Genomic DNA, 17,668 nt, shown 5'->3' with positions numbered 1-17,668 from the left:
AGGAATACCACTTACCTGGCACTTACCTGTGCGTCCACAGCACCAAATACACATATATAAATGTATGCCACTACTAATGCATGTGATGGTAGTATTTCAATCGTAGCTTACCTGGGCCTCCTCAGCACCATGCAACAGTATGCATAATTATGGTAATGCACATATTAAAATATGATGCATATATGACAGGATATTTAATTCGTATTTCTTTTAAAATACGTTTCTGGGAAATACGTCAAGCATACGTATATATATATATATACTGAAAAATAACTGCCCACTCACAGATCACATCGACGTCTCATAGGTCCCTGAGCCTCCCCTAGCTTGGTTACATTCTTGCTCTGTATAATTTTCACCTATACAAAAAGTAACCAAATTGACGTTATTTAACGCGCATACACCAAACATTCGTCCATAACTTTCTCATACGTTGCTCAATTTGGGTGTATGAATATACCACGGTGATCTACACGACGTCACGAACGCGTGACAATTTTCAGAACTCAATTTGGAGCTCTCACGCGCCCCCACGCGCCCTGTTCACGCGCTGCCCACGCGCGCGTCTTCTTCCTCGCGTCGCCGGACTGGTTTCGCCGGAAATAGTGTTTTGCCGGAATTTCTGGGTAAATTTCAAACTGTCATAACTTCTTCATTTCTTAACCATTTTCGACGTACTATATATCAAAATGAAGGTATTGACGAGACGAACACATCCATACCTGCCTTGACCCCTAACTCGCCGTGGTTTCGCCGGAAAACCCCTCGAAAGCTCCGGCCAACTTTGACCACGATGATCCCGACGTCCAAACTTCTCCAACGAAGTACTCCGAGGCTCCTTGGGACCTCACTAAGACATCTATGAGCTTCAAAATCCCAAAAACAAGCTAGATTAAATTCGCATGAACAGTGTTCAAAACGGATTACCTCGAATCGACGCGAAAACGAAGGATTTCTCACCTGAAAATGGTATGATTGTACTCGTACGAGCTTCACGAGTTCGATGGTGTCCTTAGTTTCTTCGATCCATCGAGTTTTGGGTGATTTGTGTGTTGTCCGTACGTTTTTGAAGGAAGAAGAAGAAGAAATAGGAGTACGGGAGAGAGAGAGAGAAGAGACAGAAAATAGACAAAGGGTGAGGGAATCCCGGGAGAGAAAGAGAGTGTATGAGTGTGTGTGTGGTCCTACAACACCACACAACACAAAACTACACGTAAAGTAACGAACTAGGGGGTAAAATTGTAATTTCAAATGTACGTTTCGATATTTCCGGGACGGGATGTCACATTATGTATGCTATTAGGTTTTTAATTATTCATACTTTTATATTACTATCTTAATAGCTTCCGCACGCGCACATGGTTACGTCACCTTCGTGTGACGGCCAGCACGCCCTGATCTCGGTCGGGGTGTGTCAACAGTAACTATCTTTAATGAATAGTAACTGCTTTTTGCATCTCCACTCCTAAACTGAATAGTCATAGCAATAGGTAATAAAATATTAGTATTTTTTATTTTATAAAAGAATACAAAATAATTTTATTTGTAATTTCGAATATAATTTTTAATCGGTCTCGTTGTACCACGTGTCATTCAATAAGAAATTACAACCCAAAGTATATGAGAAAATATAAAATTATGTGTAAGCTGGAAGATGATGATAACAAATTTATAGAAAAAATTAAATCAATTTTTTTTTAATTTTAATTTTTTTTACTCCATCATATTTATACTCCATCATTTCCTTTACTTTGACTGGTTCTCTCACCTAATCCTCTCTCTCATTTCCCTTACATTTTGTTTTTCTCTCTCTCTACCGACGCAACCCTTCCCCCTCATTTCTGAAACCTTTCTCTCTCTTTAATCTCTCGACACTCTCATTCTCTTTCTACAACTCCCAGAGCTCTCATCCTTCCTCTTCTTCGAAATCGAAGCAAATCAAATTAACAAACTCTGAAATCTCAATCCCCTGGATGAGAGGAACTCGAATATATCCTTGCATGCATCATCAGAGCACCATTTGGGTGATCCACCATTGAAGCCGAGAGCTTTAAGCTTCCATTGCTCAAACATAGGTGAGGTTATTGCCATATTTCAATTGCTTGAGTTATTCTCTGGTTTTTTATGTGTTTCGAGTTGAAACCCTTGGGGTTAGTCTCTGACATTTGTCTGTGGGTGTATCATCAACCTTAGTGACGAACTTCGACGAGAGCCGTTGAGTTCGAAGCCTGTTGGGTTTTACATTTAAAAAAATATATATATATATATATATTAATTTATTACTTTTTTAAAATTAATTTATTACATTTTTTTATTAATTTTATATTATGGTTAACGTCGCCCTGACGTCACTTGGCGACACCTGGCCCTCGGGCTCTCGGGCCACCGATTCGAGCCGGGCCTCTCACTCGGGTCCCCCTCATCCACACGCCCACATGAGCTGGAGCTTACAGCTCTGACTATTGGGTTGCAAAAGTTGCCGGTCCATCGGTTAGGAGTCTCGATGGAATTGCTATGAGATGCAGGTGCAGATGGAGCTGCAGTAGCTGTTGCTTTTATCAACTGTTTTTTTTTTTTTTTTTTTGAAGAATGTGTCAATTTAATTTGAATTGGATCTAACTTCATTGCGCCTACATTGCTTCAACAACTTCTTTTTTTTTTTTTTTTTTTTTTTTTGATTTTGTTTTTGTAGATTTAGAATTAAAAAAATATCAAATATTTAACTATTTTTATATGATCTAGTTGGCATCATATTTTTAGACTTGTGGAGAAATTTTTTCGTGTATAGAACATGACTGGGTATATTAAGTATGACATCCCACATCGCCTAGGGGAGTGATCCTTATATGTATATTCTCATCCCTACCTAGCACGAGGCCTTTTGGAAGCTCACTGACTTCAGGTTCCGTAGGAACTCCAAAGTTAAGCGAGAAGGGGGCTAGAGCAATCCCATGATGGGTGACCCATTGGGAAGTTGCTCGTGAGTTCCCAAAAACAAAACTGTGAGGGAATGGTAAGCCCAAAACGGACAATATCGTGCTACGGTGGTAGAGTGGGCCCGGAAAGTGATCCGTCCCGGGTCGGGATGTGACAATTTGGTATCACAGCCTAACCTTTGCCGTGTGTGTGCCGACGAGGACGTCGAGCCCTTAAGGGGGGGTGGATTGTGACATCCCACATCGCCCAGGGGAGTGATCCTTATATGTATATTTCTATCCCTACCTAGCACGAGGCCTTTTGAGAGCTCACTGGTTTCGGGTTCCATTGGAACTCCAAAGTTAAACGAGTAGCGCGCGAGAGCACTCTCAGGATGGGTGACCCATCGGGAAGTTCTCGTGTGAGTTCCCAAAAACAAAACCGTGAGGGAATGGTAGGCCCAAAGCGGACAATATCGTACTACGGTGGTAGAGCGGGCCCGGGAAGTGATCCACCCCGGGCTGGGATGTGACAATAAGTGTAATAACATAATCTATTAGAAATTATTTTTTTCTTTTCAAGTTTAAAATCAATTGTATTATTACACTTTTGACCATGTTCCCAGCACTCTAGAAGTCTCTCAACTTATGGGTTCCACACTATGCCACATCAGCACATACTAACAGAATAAATAACGAAAATGTAACGAAATGACTAAATTGAAGTGCAACTCTCGTTTTCAGAGGGTAAATTAATTGATTTTCATTTCAAAAAAATTATTTTAATCGAAAAGTTCAATTTCAAAATAAAAATTCGTAATTAAATTATTAAGCAGGGTTTGACTTCCTTATGTGAGATTTAGGCGCCATATGGTGGGATGTGTGATATAGGTCGTGACGATTAAAATGTACTTGAGTTCAATTTGTTGTTTGTTAGATTAAAATATAACATAGGCATGATCAAACACGATAGTTCATAAGTTCAGAATAAAATAAGTTATTTAACTTATCTTTATATATCGGTCAAAATCCTTTCTTATAAGTCTCTGCAAATTTATTTCTTTTCTGAAAACTCAATTATATCCGGCCCACCAAACGGACCCTTACATCCAAACACGATTATCACATTGCGGATGATACAAGTTAAATATATGTTCGACAATACGAGTTAAAGACAATGAGTAAAGCCAACTACGGGTTATAAAACGCCAGCCCTTTTTTCCACGTGGCGAACAACGAACCTCAACTACCTTGGTAAAAAGTAAAATAGATTCTACACCGGCGGGTCCCCAAAGGACGATGAATTTCCCAATTTCCGAAAACCCCCAACTTTTTTTTTATTTCTTTATTCCAAATCCCTCAATTTCTTAACCCCTCAGCAGAATCTTCAATCTTCAATCTTCAACCTCACGCTTCCATTCAAAAAATTCAATGCCCTCGTCTCCCCAAATCACACTCCGAAACAAGCGATCAGAAGGGTAGAAAGGGAATTGGAAAGAAAAAATTGTTGTAGTATGATGATTAATGCATTGGCCTCCTCTGCTTTTCTGCTTTGCAAAAACAAAAGGTGATTGCTTGATTGGTTAATTGATTGCTTTTTTGATTGGGGTTTTACATAATTCAAGGTTGTTCTATCAGTTTCTAGGGTTTGTGGTTGTCGTTTTGGCTGTGGTGCTTGCAATTTATCTTGAAATTTCGGATTTTGGATGGTGCTTTTCGAGGTTTTTTGTGGGTGGTGGCAGGAATTGGATGAGGCTGTTGGAATTTTTGAAGTGGGCTTTAATGGGGGTTTTGCTTTGATTGGTATTTTTGTTAGGCGAGCGATAAAGTTAGGGTCTTGGTATTGAATTTTGCTGAATTTATGTGTTTATTGTTGTTGGAGATTTTTCTTTCTGTTAATTTTGATTTGTAAACATGTTTTCTTTTTTTCCACTGTGGGAAATGTGGTTATATGCAGTATTAGTTAGTTGTGATTCTCATAATTATGCGCGAAAGTTCGAGGTTTAGTGTTTGATTGCGTGATTGATGGTTATCTGAATTTGATCATGATCTAATAGATAATTTTGTACTAAAAAAAATAGTTATAAGTTAACTGTTGTAACGGGCATGTTTCGATTTTGCGTATAAAAGTTTCTGAGTTACTGTTGATGGTGGTTTTGGTGGTTGAAGATATCGGAGCAAAGTGAAGCGTTATGAGGAGGAGGGGTAAACCTTCGTGGGAATTTGGAAAGGTAATGAAGTGTTTCCGTTCGGGAGAGCAATTAAGAGCGGCAGATGAAATGGTTCCTTCAGAAAATGAATCCCTGGCAACCAAGGATGATAAATTACATGAGTCTTTGTTGCAAGCTGGGGAGGCTACAAAGAAACCGCATGTTGGCAATATAGAAGAAGCTGAATTATCTCTGCGTGAGAGTGGTTGTTTGAACTATGAGGTGTGTTTGCTCTAGAACCTGCCTATCTGTAGTTATACAAACCTTTTTAATGGTGACCTTGCAAGTTGTTTGTTTATCTTAAAGCTAAAATTTGAATTTTCAGGAAGCAAGAGCGCTATTAGGAAGATACGAATACCAGAAAGGAAACATAGAAGCTGCTTTACATGTATTTGAAGGAATAGATATTGGTGCATTGACTCCGAAGATAAAAATCACCCTTGCCAGAGGAGGTGAGCATCGTAAAAGGCGCTCTCAAAGTTTTTCTACGCCGCCACTGTCTATGAATGCTGTCACTTTACTTCTGGAAGCAATATTTCTCAAAGCAAAATCATTGGAAGCTCTTGGGAGGTTTAAAGGTATTAAGCTGATCTACAGATTTTTCATTCTTGTTTGCAGAATCTTGGTTGCTGTGAGGATGTATTTAATTTTAACCCGCTCACATGTGAGGTGTTTAAATTTTCCTCATTTTGAAAATTAGTATGTATTTATTTTGTAAGAACATGAATCTTTTTTTTTTTTTCAGACATTTTGTAATGTTGTTAGTTGTTACCAATTCAGTTCAAAATTCTGGTATGCTTCACCATTATCTTGAATGTTTTACTTAGGACGGGTAAAATGAACGATGGAATCTGTGAACTTAAGTTGATAATTAGGCCATCATTGCATGGCTTATGTATATTTTTAATTATTCTTGCAGAAGCTGCTCAGTCTTGCAAAGTTGTTCTGGACATTGTTGAATCTTCATTTCCAGATGGCTTGCCTCAAAACTTTGGCGCTGACTGTAAATTGCAGGAGATTATAAGCAAGAGTGTCGAGTTGCTCCCAGAATTGTGGAAATTGTCTGATTGTCCGCATGAAGCTATCTTGTCTTGCCGACAGGCTCTACTCCATCACTGGAACCTTGAGGTAGAAACTACTGCAAAGATTCAGAAGGACTTTGCTGTTTTGCTTCTGTATAGTGGGTATGAAGGAAGCCCCCCAAACCTACGCTTCCAAATAGACAGTTCATTTGTACCCAAAAACAGTTTAGAAGAAGCTATTCTTCTGCTAATGATACTACGTAGAAAAGCTTCTCTTCGAAGAATTCAGTGGGATCCATCAATCTTGGACCATCTTTCTTTTGCTCTGTCTGTAGCAGGGGATACCATGGCTTTAGCTAATCAAGTTGAAGAACTGCTCCCTGGGTTTATGGATCGGAAAGAAATATTTTACAAACTAGCTCTCTGCTACTATGGAGCAGGCGAGGATTCAGTTGCCTTAGATCTACTGAGGAAATTGTTGAGTAAGAGCGAGGATCCAATGTGTTTTCCAGCTTTGTTATTGGCATCGAAGATATGTGGGGAAAATCCCAGTCCCAGTCATGCAGAAGAAGGGGTAGGATTTGCTCGCAGAGCCCTTGAAAGTTTGGATGGTAAATGCGATCATTTGAAAAGTACCACCACTTGTTTGTTGGGCATATCATTTTCTGTGCATTCTAAATCAGCAGTCGCTGATTTTGAGAGAGTGACAAGACAGGATGAGGCACTTCAGGCCTTGGAAACTGCTGGGAGAATGACAACAATGAGTGACCCTTTTGCTCTTTACCATCTCAGCCTAGAATATGCTGAGCAGAGAAAGTTGGATGCTGCACTTGATTGTGCAAAGAAAATGCTAAAGCTGGAAGGTGGTTGTAATATTAAGGGTTGGTTGTTGTTGAGCAGAATACTATCAGCTCAGAAACGGTTTGTGGATGCTGAAACGATCATAGAGGCTGCTTTGGATCAGACAGGGAAATGGGAACAAGGAGAACTACTGAGAACCAAAGCCAAACTTCAAATTGCGCAGGGTCAGTTCAAAAATGCAATTGCAACCTACACTCAGCTTCTTGCTTTTGTTCAAGTTCAGAATAAAAGCTTTGGTTACGGGAAGAAGCCTCCAGAGGTACATTGTTTGATTACTTTTCGCATTTAGAGTCAAACTATTTGAAAGATAGGGTTTCCCTTTTTTTATCTCTACAACGGTTTGGGGAGTGAATATTTTTTTCATATACTTTCAATACTGAAATTATTCCAATTGTGTCACTACTACTCGTGAACCTCTGACCAAATGATAGTTTTAAGGGTTTTATAACCAGTTAGGATGCTGGGACCTTGATGTGATGAGAGCAGGAAAGGGAATAGAGGCTAAGTTGAAATATCATATTCATGTTACAAATTTTGATGAAGCTTTTGTTTTCATTGAAAGGAATAGAAGTAGGTGTATAAATCTTGTCCTCAGATTAGGATGCGAGTGTCTGGTCATGAAATTGTTTTCTTTTGATACACTGACATTAACGTTGGGATAATTATGCATCTGTTTTCTAAACACAGTTTTTGTTAGCTTAGCCTTAGACAGCTTTCATTGATAAGATTTCAGATAATATTGTTCCACTGCATTTAATCTTCTTTTGTTTTTGTTAATGACAGAGAACTGGAAATTTACCAGGAAGGTTGGACTTGGAAATATGGAATGATCTGGCATATTTTTATATAAATCTCTCACAATGGCGTGATGCGGAGGCTTGTCTTTCCAAATCTAAAGCCAGACGTGCTTACTCTGCCAACAGATGCAACGCCACAGGTAAATTCGGACAATCACCGGGTTTGTGGTCTTTTTTCTTCCAATCAATTTCTTGATGTATCACAGTGCTCTATTTTCCTTGTCTAGGAACGATTAGATTGCTCACTAAATAATTTGTTGTCTTGGTTTTAAAGCATTAACAATTGAGAAAGAAATAGATGGATTTATGCACATTTGTGTTTGCGGAAACTTCTGCTGCTGTGCTGTGCTAATCATGTGGCGGATTTTGCAGGTTTACTTTATGAAAAGAAATGCCTCTATAAAGAATCTCTAAGAGCCTATTCAGAAGCTCTGGATATCGACCCCTCCCATGTACCAAGCTTGATCTCTATGGCTGCTGTCCTCAGACGTCTTGGCGATAGCTCACACCACTCTCACACAGTTGTCCGAAGCCTTCTGATGCATGCACTAAGTATTGATAGAACAAACCATTCTGCGTGGTATAACCTTGGTCTACTGTACAAATCTCAGGGTACGCCATCTTCTTCATTAGAGGCTTCTGAATGTTTCAAGGCTGCACTCTCTCTCGAAGAGTCTGCTCCCGTTGAACCCTTCAGATAGCCACACCTACATTTGTGCACACCTTTCATTTCTGTCAACTTCAAACTTCTCTCCCATCCACATGCTTCCTCTTTAGATGATGAAAATGAAAATCCGATCTCGGATTTGGTTGAGTTAACCGTTCTCAGGCTCTGTCATATGGCCGGATACAAATATAGATACAAGGAATCCCGGCCGCAACCAAAATACAGTAACGATTTTATACACTTCGCACGCAAAAATATTTCTTTCCCAATGCTGTCTGAATACTATAGTTGTAACTTTCGTATATTCTTTACTATACCAAATTTTCATATCATCTTTGGTTCGAGCCTTATGGAGTCTCTGGAGAAACCTTGGTTGGAAGGCCATCTGTTCGGAGAGAGGTTGCTAGGGTTAGGCTAGTCGGGCCAAGTCGACTCGAACTTTTTTTGTTTTATATTTTTATCCACATCTGTTGTTCATAGTATTTGAACTCGGGACTTCTTCCAACAATGTAGAAATGGTCGTTCTGTTACTCGATGAAATTGTCATTTGTAACTTGAGTCTATAAAAGTTGCATCTTTTTCTTTATGAATATGTTTATGTACAATGCCAAATTAAACATAAAAATTACAAACAAACAATTATTTATGTGCTAATTGGTACAAGAATTGCATAATCTATTTCACAATGCCCATAATTATGAACCCTAGGTTTTAACATCTAGGGGAGGCAACTCCTTTGTAAGCAGGCTGAACATTGTTGCATTCAGCTCTTCCATTCTGCAGTTGAACACTTTGCAGCGCGATCCCCCGACAAGGAACACTTTGGCTGCAGTTCAACGTTATCGCGTCGCCGGAAGCACTCGTTCCTCTTATGTTTTGGTATAACACATTTTTCACTTGAACCGCCGATTTCTGCCACAACGAAATAAACGATCAAGGAGTGATTAGGGTTTGTCCAGGGACTAATTAACGAAATGCGTAAGAACTAGTTAAATTAATTAATTACCTGTTGTTTGCAATCTTTGGTTTTGTGGTCACAGTAGTTCTGGTCGATGATGATGGGGTTGGTGACATTGTTCATTTGCACATTCTGGAAAACAATGTTGGTTGCACTGCCTGAGCCTCCCTGCCACGTCTTGATCCGGAGTCCATTGGAGGTTCCTGAAAGCTTAGCTCCATTCACAAACACTCCTGAAACATGATCTTTTGAGCCGTCTTCTCCCAAGCTACCAATACTGATCACAAAATTAAAACAGCCGTTAATATATATTGGTATATTTACTAATCAGTTGTTATTGACACTATAAAAAATCATCATGTACTTTTCTCGACATATAAAACATTAATAATATGTTGACAAGAGGAATTTAGGATGACTTGTCGAACAATTTGGAGACTGGGGTTGGAAATTACCTGATTCCATGGCCTGGCCCACAAGTAATGTCTGTGGCTTGAACTCTTTGGGACCCACTTACAATAGAAATACAGTCATCACCTTCACAATGCAAATTAGAAACCATTAGATTGTTAATTAACTTAATTTTATGTATAATATGGTTTAGTTTTTTTATCTTAATGTGTTTGATCGATCATATGTATTTATCAAACGCGAAAGACCAAAATGATGACTTTTGAAAGCGTCATGAACTATTTGTCGCACCTGTTCCTATAACCGAGCTCCAGATAGTGATGTTCTGGGTATTTGTCACATGAATTCCGTCCGTGTTAGGGCTATCCTCCGGTGCGGTTACCGTGAGACGGGAAGCTTGAACGTTGATGCAGTTTTGGAATCTGACATGCATTTGTTGTGCGTCTTGGATCTTCAGATTCTTCACCACCAAGTTATTGCACCTGTTGAAGGTCACAGCCTGCACATTGCATGTACAAATTTTAATTAGTTCCAGAATTAATGGTGCTTAGTTAATTAAAATGCACATACAAATTCAGATTAGTGTACGTATGTATACCGTGGGGGCGTGTGTACCGCAAGGGGGCTGTAAATCAATGAAAGAGATTGTAATTAGTACAGGATTATTATTAGTTAGAGCTAATTATTTGTTTAATTAGAACGTACCTGAGGTTTTCTTTTGCATGAGTTTTTCCACCAGATGTTTCCACTGCCATTGATGGTTCCAGGACCAACAACTAGCAAGTTTTGGACATTGTCAAAGATGAGCCAGTGGTCTATGTCTTTGTAGATTGATCGGTCTTCTGATGCTTCTATGGTTCCATAAATCTGATTTTTTCCAAATATTAAGCAATTAATATTAATATTAATTATTATAATCGTCAAAGTTTATAGTCCGGAATTACATAGATTATCCGAATTAATTATTACCTGCACTGTAAGTTGAGATTTGCATGGGCCTGAGAATTCAATTGGCCTAACAAGATATTTCTTCTGTGGTACCACAAGAACTATTGCTCCACTGGAAGAACAAGCTGCCTTCCATGCCTTCACAAATGCCTAAACCAACACATGCAAAAAATAAAAGCAAAAATTAAACAATATTATATTCATACTTAAACTGTAAACTTTTGGTTCAACCAAATTAAACACTTAAGTACTGTTATTTGTATCACATTACTCAATAAATAATAATGAGTTCGGTCCAAATAATAATAGTACTATTAATTTGTATCAAACATTATGGACACATCTTTCATAAAACAGAAATGTGACCAGAAATGTTGTTATAGTTAGCATCACCATATGAATATTCTAATATTATTAAGCCTATGAGCCCATCATCTGTTGTTTACCTGTGTGTCATCAGCACCATTCCCTTTAGCTCCAAAATCGTCGACGCTAATGGTTTTGGCCGGAGCTGATGATGTTGCTATCCCACCGGTGATTGTGTTGAGCTTCCTTGAACTGGAGAGCTGAGTTCTTGGCCTGATCAATTCCATGAACTTTAAACCTTCAATGGTGTCCATGTATGAAGGATAAGCCCTAGAATTGTAGCCGGACACCCTATCATCAACATGGTCAACGTAACTATGAAGCGCGTTGACCTCCTGGAAACTACTACCAGAACATGAAGTTGTACTGAAGGAAACAACAAAAACAACAACAAATGACCACAACAACTGTGTTTTTAAAGCCATTGATGCTTTCTTTTTACTATTTAATTTGGTGTAAAAGGCTGGTACTATATTCTCTTGGTGAGATACAAGATGGCACGAGGCCTAGAAACACCTAGCAAATCGTCTTTCAAAAAGAACCAAATACTAAAAGGAGGGTCACGAAGGATAATAAACCCTAACTCGAGGCTGATAATATTTTTGAACAATGTGATGGGATGTTGGAAAATGGAAACTTAGAATTGTAGCTAGAAATGTAAGGATTGGTGTGTTCAAGTGATGATGATTTGGTGAGAATGTCATGGGATTTCCATTGGTATTTATGGGCAGCGGAAGAGAAGGGTATTGACGGCGGTTGTTGCGTACTGTGTCATCTTGTAGAAGGGCTCTTGAGGTGTGCGTTCTCAGACATTGAGAGATTCAGACGAAATGATCTCTTGGTCGGACTCTATGACTTTCTGCGCCATGCATTGCATCCCTTATGTTACAACGTAAGTCGTTGCATGTATAAAATAATATATGAAAATAGATTCGGTTCAACTTTTATGGATTTAAAATAGTTTCAATTTATGAAGTTGATGGAGTTTTTTAATGGACTTTACAGAAGTATGATTTATTAAGGGTTAAATACTCTATGTGTTAGTGCAATATTGGCAATTCTTGACAAAATGCATGAGTCTGTAATAGCTTAGACTTGGTATATATTCTCAATTGTAATTGTTTAAGTCTAGGGAGGTCTCTTACTCTTTTGATGAGAAGATGTTACGTGAACAAGATACACATTCATGTATGTTTGCATGCATGCATCCAATTACATTTATCTATATCTCATGATATTGTATTTGAGATAGGTCTTTTATTAAAACTACTTTCAAGATAATTTGATTGTATTTTTAAAAGACTTATCTGATTGCATATTGATGAGAGTTATCCAACTAAATGTTTGCATGGTTGACATTGTTTTAAAAAGAAAAATTGTTGCCGTGTGTATCTAGGAATTGTGGTTTTAAAAGGATTGTCATTTACCTAAAACCTATTTATTAGTTATGAAATCTTATCAGTTCAAAATTGGTTCCCGTGCCTTGCGGATTATAAGGAAAGGTTGAAATTAGTTTTGCAAGGCAGCCGCATATGCATGTTTTTCTTGGATTAGAGATTGACAGCAACTTTGAGTTTTGAAAAGAAAAAAACATTATTTTTCAGTGCATTAATCTCAAATTAATTTTCCAGTGGCTGCCATCTTGTGGTTTCAATAGCATGTGTTTTTTTAAAGAGAAAATATTATTTTCATGCTGATTTTCATTTGGTTTTTTATTGAATGTCAATTATGAAAATGTGTCTTGTGATTTTCGTAATTGATTGATTTTTCAACCAAACAATTCATCATATAAACATTCTGCATGATCGAGTTAGTATCTTGCAAAGTTCGAGGAAAAGGTGATTGACGATCGTGTTAGTGTCGTGCCACTTCAACTCGAAGACTGAAGAAAGATCGAGTAGCAAAGCGCGAATACAAAGCTGCCAACTGGTATGTGTGTCTGGTTGATGAGTTTTTTGTAAGTCTTTATGTATTCCTTCTTTCTTAGTGCTTCCTGGCTTGGTAGCCCGAGGATTTTCCCAGTGGTGGGTTTTGCCTCGTAAAATCCTACATCATGTGTGTACTCTTTATATTTATGCTGGATATTTTGTGTAGGATTAGAGCTGCATAACTGATTAACATAAATCATAATTTGAACTAGTTTTAAGTTGAAATTTATTTATATTTCTAGTTAAGTTAGTACCCATCCTAGGACTTTCACTATGAAATCCCTTCAAATTTACTAAAATTTATCACTTTAATATTCTTTAAAATCAAATCATGACTGATTAATACACTCAAACTTTTATATACTCTTCTAAAATCCTCACTGAATAAACTCAGATTTCTGTTGACTTTTATAAAATCCTTTAAAATTTTAATTGATTAATACACCTGAATTTGTATGGAGTTCTATAAACTTGTTTAACATTCTGACTAAATATTCCTGAACTTTTATAGACTCATTTAAAATTCTAATTAAATACACCTAAAAACGAATAATGCTTGTGTCCTCCGTAGGGAACCGACTTGTCCCTCACTTATGATTTACGCATCTTTACCATACAAATATTATTATTGGAACCGTTCATTCTCTTTATCATCATCGAAAGATCATATCTAAAAGAAATATTCGATTTGGAGATCGTTTAGCCATCCATATATGTCAAACCAATCAATGTTTTTGGTAACAAGTAGCATCCTTATGATGAACTGTTTATTTGTTTGATGCATATGAATGGCTAAAAAGACTCCCAATTTAATGAGTTTTTGCAGATATGATCTTTCGATGATGATAAAGATAATGAACGGTTCTGATTATGATATTCGTACAGTAAAAATGCGTCAATCATAATTGGGGAAACAAGTAGGTTGCTCCATGGACTACCACAACGGTCAAGATGACAACATCCCCCGCAATTCAACTCGAGGGTTTATCAAAATTTATAATACTTTTAAAACTTTGTATTTGGGAAACTTTTGTTTAGTACCAGATATAACAATATACAACACGTATAATGCATTGTTGATGTTTTTTAAGAGAAATGCAAAAGTATTGTACTTGATACCAATCAATCACTGATCGTATTGGAACTTTATATTGAAGATATAAAAATAGCCTGGATTGTTGTTTTGGATAAAAGTACAATATTATACACACTCTTAATAAGAACATTGCAATAATATAGAGTGATGCTATTGCTATTTAGATAGACTTGCTCGGAATGGTAATAGTTTTCTTGAATTCAAATATATTTCTATCGTGTAAGTTTTGTGTCTTGATCATAGCATGGTATAACCCTTTGCTATCTCGAAGGGACGGCTCATGCATGTCACCATGCAAATGTACGTTATCCACTTTTCACATGCATATGTGCTGACACCTTGCGTATTTATTTGAATTTTGAACACTCCACGAAATGTTGAGAAAATACATTTTCGATTATAAAAAGTGTAAATCTTGTGCTTTCTTTCTACAGCTTTGAATTGGCTTAAGGGTCACGTAATAAAGAATAAGATATAGCCAAATGAAACATTAATTTAATAAACTAAAGGTGAAGCATCCACATTTATATCATGCACTAGCCTCCAGGCGGATTAATTAGATTGCCGGTATGTTTGGTTGTTCACGACATCGAAGAAAATTTGGTTCACTGTATTTGTTAGGGTTTTCTGCCCTGCTGTTTGGTTTTTATCCAAAAGTTTTACGGGTTTAGGAGCTATAATTCTAAAAGAGAAGAAAGATTCACATGAAACGAGTTCAACGTCACTTCATGTTCTCTATTCAATAATACATTGTTATATACGAGTTTTTTTTTTTTTTTTTTCACAGGATAATATAGTATTGAATTGAGACGTCATGTGGTGGTGAACCCGCTTTATATATATAAGTTGCTCTCTTAAAAGAGAGCACTTTTATTCATGGTGTCTACGTGTCCTGATTGAATATGCAGAAGCGTGCGGTTTAAGCAATGATAGCCTCACAAAAACCCTAGAGTTGTCGTCAGATGTTTACTGACTTGTTGGAATGTTGAGGGATGGGTTTGGATTAATTTGTAATCGAAAACACACCTGCCGTAAAATTTTGGCACTTCTTTTTTCTACTTTTGAGCTTCAAAGTTTGCTCTTAGCTAGTGGCCAAGAAAACCCTAGTGACTTTTTCTCTTCTTCAGGGAAGAATTCTTCGATGTATCCGGAATAAGAACATGTGATGTTATTATTTAACTCAAATTATAATAATTTAATGCAGTAATTTTTTTTTTTTTTAATATTTTATGAATATACTCTAAAGATATCAACTATGTCATGATTAGAATTTAGAACACTCCAAATATCAACTATGTCATGATTAGAATTTAGAACACGTGGATTGATATACATAACTTATATTTCCGATATCCATAAAAATTTCTCTCAAGTAACATGGTTTTAGTTATAATTTATTGGGAAGGCATGCAAAATCACTAAGGTTATGTCATTAACTGATGCAAAAGATTTTCCCACATTGGGTTTTTCTGGGTTGTACATTTTATTTTGGCATCCCACATACGGCTGCCAAGTGTATTGTGTATTAGCCTATTAGGCTACAAATCATCAGTAATTACTCTCAGATAACGTACTAAAATGGTTATCTTTGAGTTTAATCTTCTTGATCACACATCATGGTATGGAGCACAAGCCTAAAAATATTAGATATGTAACTACTGCCTTATCCTAATCATGTATTTATTAGGCAACTTAACTAAGATAAGAAAGAGAGTACGTAAGTACGATGGGTGATAATTGTAGAAATGGTTTAAGTTAATCCATGCATTGTGAATCATTTGTGAACATACATTCTTTCAAAAGTTAGGCCAAAATATTAAGGTTTGCTTATTGTTAACGAATTTGCCCACACTTGTCGCCAACTCAATGAGGCTGCTCACCGTCTCGCACATTACGCCCTCTCCTCTTCATGTGATTGCTCATAGTTTGAGGAACCACCAGATGTAATTCTTGATGTCCTACTGTTTGAAAGTTGTAACTAATGTTGTCATGTGCTGGTGTCTTTCCCTGTTTTGCTTTCCAGCCTTTTTGTATTGGCTCCCTTGGAGTTTTATCCAATTTGAAATATATGCCGCAGATTCCCTCACCCCCCCCCCCCCCCCCCAACAAAAAAAAAAAAAAAGGAACACTCCAAACTGTTAATTATGTTCCATAATTGTAACCAAATTAATAAGATAAGTAAATATGCTTGTTCATTTTGTGGTTCAAAACTTGATTCACCACTAAAAATTTGCAAGCGTTAAAGAATTAGGTTGTCTAATTTATACATAAATACATCATTTGTAGCAGTATTCATCTCTGCTTATAAGCGAGAGATATTAAATTTAACTCTCATAGAAAATGATGAATTCGAAACCAAATTAATATGACTATGTACATTATATTCTTAGCCCAAAACTTCTCCCCCTTAATACAAATATTATTGTATATGTAACAAATATTTTTAACTGGACCAAAAAGAGGTTAGAAGTCGGATTAGTAGATTAACCCAACTATGGAATTCAAGGCCTAACGGTTGCCTCATCCTGTTCGGTATGGCAGGTCGATTCTTTCTCAGAAGCCCATTGCCAACTCATTTCTCTTTTCAACAACTCAGTTTCATCGCATGTTACTTATTTGGAATCGAGGAAAGTTATGAATAGAGATTGCTCATGTAGCAGATAAAAGTTTTTCCGTGGTAATGATGCCTAGATGTTCAAGCATTAGATAATTGATTTTAACGCGGGATTCATTCATTTTTTATTCTTTATGGGTTGTAAAGCGCATGATATGTCAAAGATAAAAAAATGAAAGAAAAGCACATCACACATATATTGACTTTACACTACCAGATGAGGACAACCGAGCGTTATAGTCGACAAAATGCTCGTCCAGATAGTTCGATTCCAAAGTTTTTTTTTTTAATTTTTTTAATTTTTTCGGATCAAGAGAAGAAGAAAGTGTTATCTGCGGTTTTGTTGGTAAAAGTGTTATTATTAGAACTCCAAAATAATCATCAGACTTCTACGAGAAAAAATAGAGAAAATTAATGAAAAAGGTTTGAAAATTTTGAATTTTAACGAAAATGACAAAATAAAAGGGAAAGTAAATAGTACCATATTGATTTTTTAGTGTAAAAATATGATTTTTCGTTAAAATAAATAGTATATAAAATTTTTCGTTAAAATTCTAGAAAAAATATTGTGAAATAGATTTAATTGAAAACACAAATAAAACGGTCAAAAGCCAATAGTGCCCTAACTTAGGTGGGTAAAAAGGACATTACGTATATAGGTTTATTTTTGTTGGACGTTTGATCGGTCCAGTGAACGAATTTTTTTTTAGAATTGTTATTAACATTCTAAAAATTTCATTCTACATTCCAAACTTTCTATATTAGGAAAAAAAAAATACAATTGTGAGAAGTGTAGAATGAGATTTTTGGAGTGCCAATAACACTTTCCTTTTTTTTTGGGAAATTTGGAAAATAACCAAAGTTTAGACCCAATA

General features: G+C 36.8%; 2 protein-coding genes and 1 long non-coding RNA gene across 3 annotated transcripts; 1 reads left to right on the top strand and 2 right to left on the bottom strand.

Moving 5' to 3' along the window:
• Window positions 1-285: 285 nt before the first annotated feature.
• On the bottom strand, window positions 286-1,175 carry LOC148693735 (uncharacterized). Its single transcript, XR_015952752.1, has 4 exons — window positions 961-1,175; window positions 723-866; window positions 461-622; window positions 286-359 (listed from the first exon to the last, which is right to left on the bottom strand). It is a non-coding gene; the product is annotated as an uncharacterized LOC148693735 (long non-coding RNA).
• A 3,023-nt stretch (window positions 1,176-4,198) lies between these two features.
• Window positions 4,199-9,058, top strand: NPGR2 (no pollen germination related 2). Its single transcript, XM_068467676.2, has 6 exons — window positions 4,199-4,482; window positions 5,085-5,347; window positions 5,451-5,703; window positions 6,045-7,267; window positions 7,792-7,945; window positions 8,178-9,058. Exons 2-6 carry the CDS (start codon window positions 5,108-5,110, stop codon window positions 8,504-8,506), a joined length of 2,199 nt encoding a protein of 732 aa, XP_068323777.2. The 5' UTR covers window positions 4,199-4,482; window positions 5,085-5,107; the 3' UTR covers window positions 8,507-9,058.
• On the bottom strand, window positions 9,034-11,848 carry LOC137728882 (polygalacturonase). Its single transcript, XM_068467677.2, has 8 exons — window positions 11,236-11,848; window positions 10,811-10,939; window positions 10,547-10,708; window positions 10,440-10,466; window positions 10,133-10,340; window positions 9,886-9,967; window positions 9,479-9,707; window positions 9,034-9,384 (listed from the first exon to the last, which is right to left on the bottom strand). Exons 1-8 carry the CDS (start codon window positions 11,578-11,580, stop codon window positions 9,184-9,186), a joined length of 1,383 nt encoding a protein of 460 aa, XP_068323778.2. The 5' UTR covers window positions 11,581-11,848; the 3' UTR covers window positions 9,034-9,183.
• Between the last annotated feature and the right edge of the window lie 5,820 nt (window positions 11,849-17,668).

The sequence above is a fragment of the Pyrus communis genome, chromosome 10 (genome assembly GCF_041283825.1).
Source record: "Pyrus communis isolate YQ-2024b chromosome 10, ASM4128382v1, whole genome shotgun sequence".
Classification (NCBI taxonomy): Eukaryota; Viridiplantae; Streptophyta; class Magnoliopsida; order Rosales; family Rosaceae; genus Pyrus; species Pyrus communis.
This window is presented reverse-complemented; position numbering and strand designations above follow the sequence as displayed.

Excerpts from the sequence above, each read along its gene's own strand:
- LOC137728882 (XM_068467677.2), bottom strand. The coding sequence starts at position 11,580 with ATGGCTTTAAAAACACAGTTGTTGTGGTCATTTGTTGTTGTTTTTGTT. Across the intron at positions 10,467-10,546 it reads CATGCAAAAGAAAACCTCAG|CCCCCTTGCGGTACACACGC; the intron begins GTACGTTCTAAT and ends ATTGATTTACAG. Across the intron at positions 10,341-10,439 it reads GCGGTACACACGCCCCCACG|GCTGTGACCTTCAACAGGTG; the intron begins GTATACATACGT and ends TGCAATGTGCAG.
- NPGR2 (XM_068467676.2), top strand. The coding sequence starts at position 5,108 with ATGAGGAGGAGGGGTAAACCTTCGTGGGAATTTGGAAAGGTAATGAAG. Across the intron at positions 5,704-6,044 it reads AGCTCTTGGGAGGTTTAAAG|AAGCTGCTCAGTCTTGCAAA; the intron begins GTATTAAGCTGA and ends TTATTCTTGCAG. Across the intron at positions 7,946-8,177 it reads CAACAGATGCAACGCCACAG|GTTTACTTTATGAAAAGAAA; the intron begins GTAAATTCGGAC and ends CGGATTTTGCAG.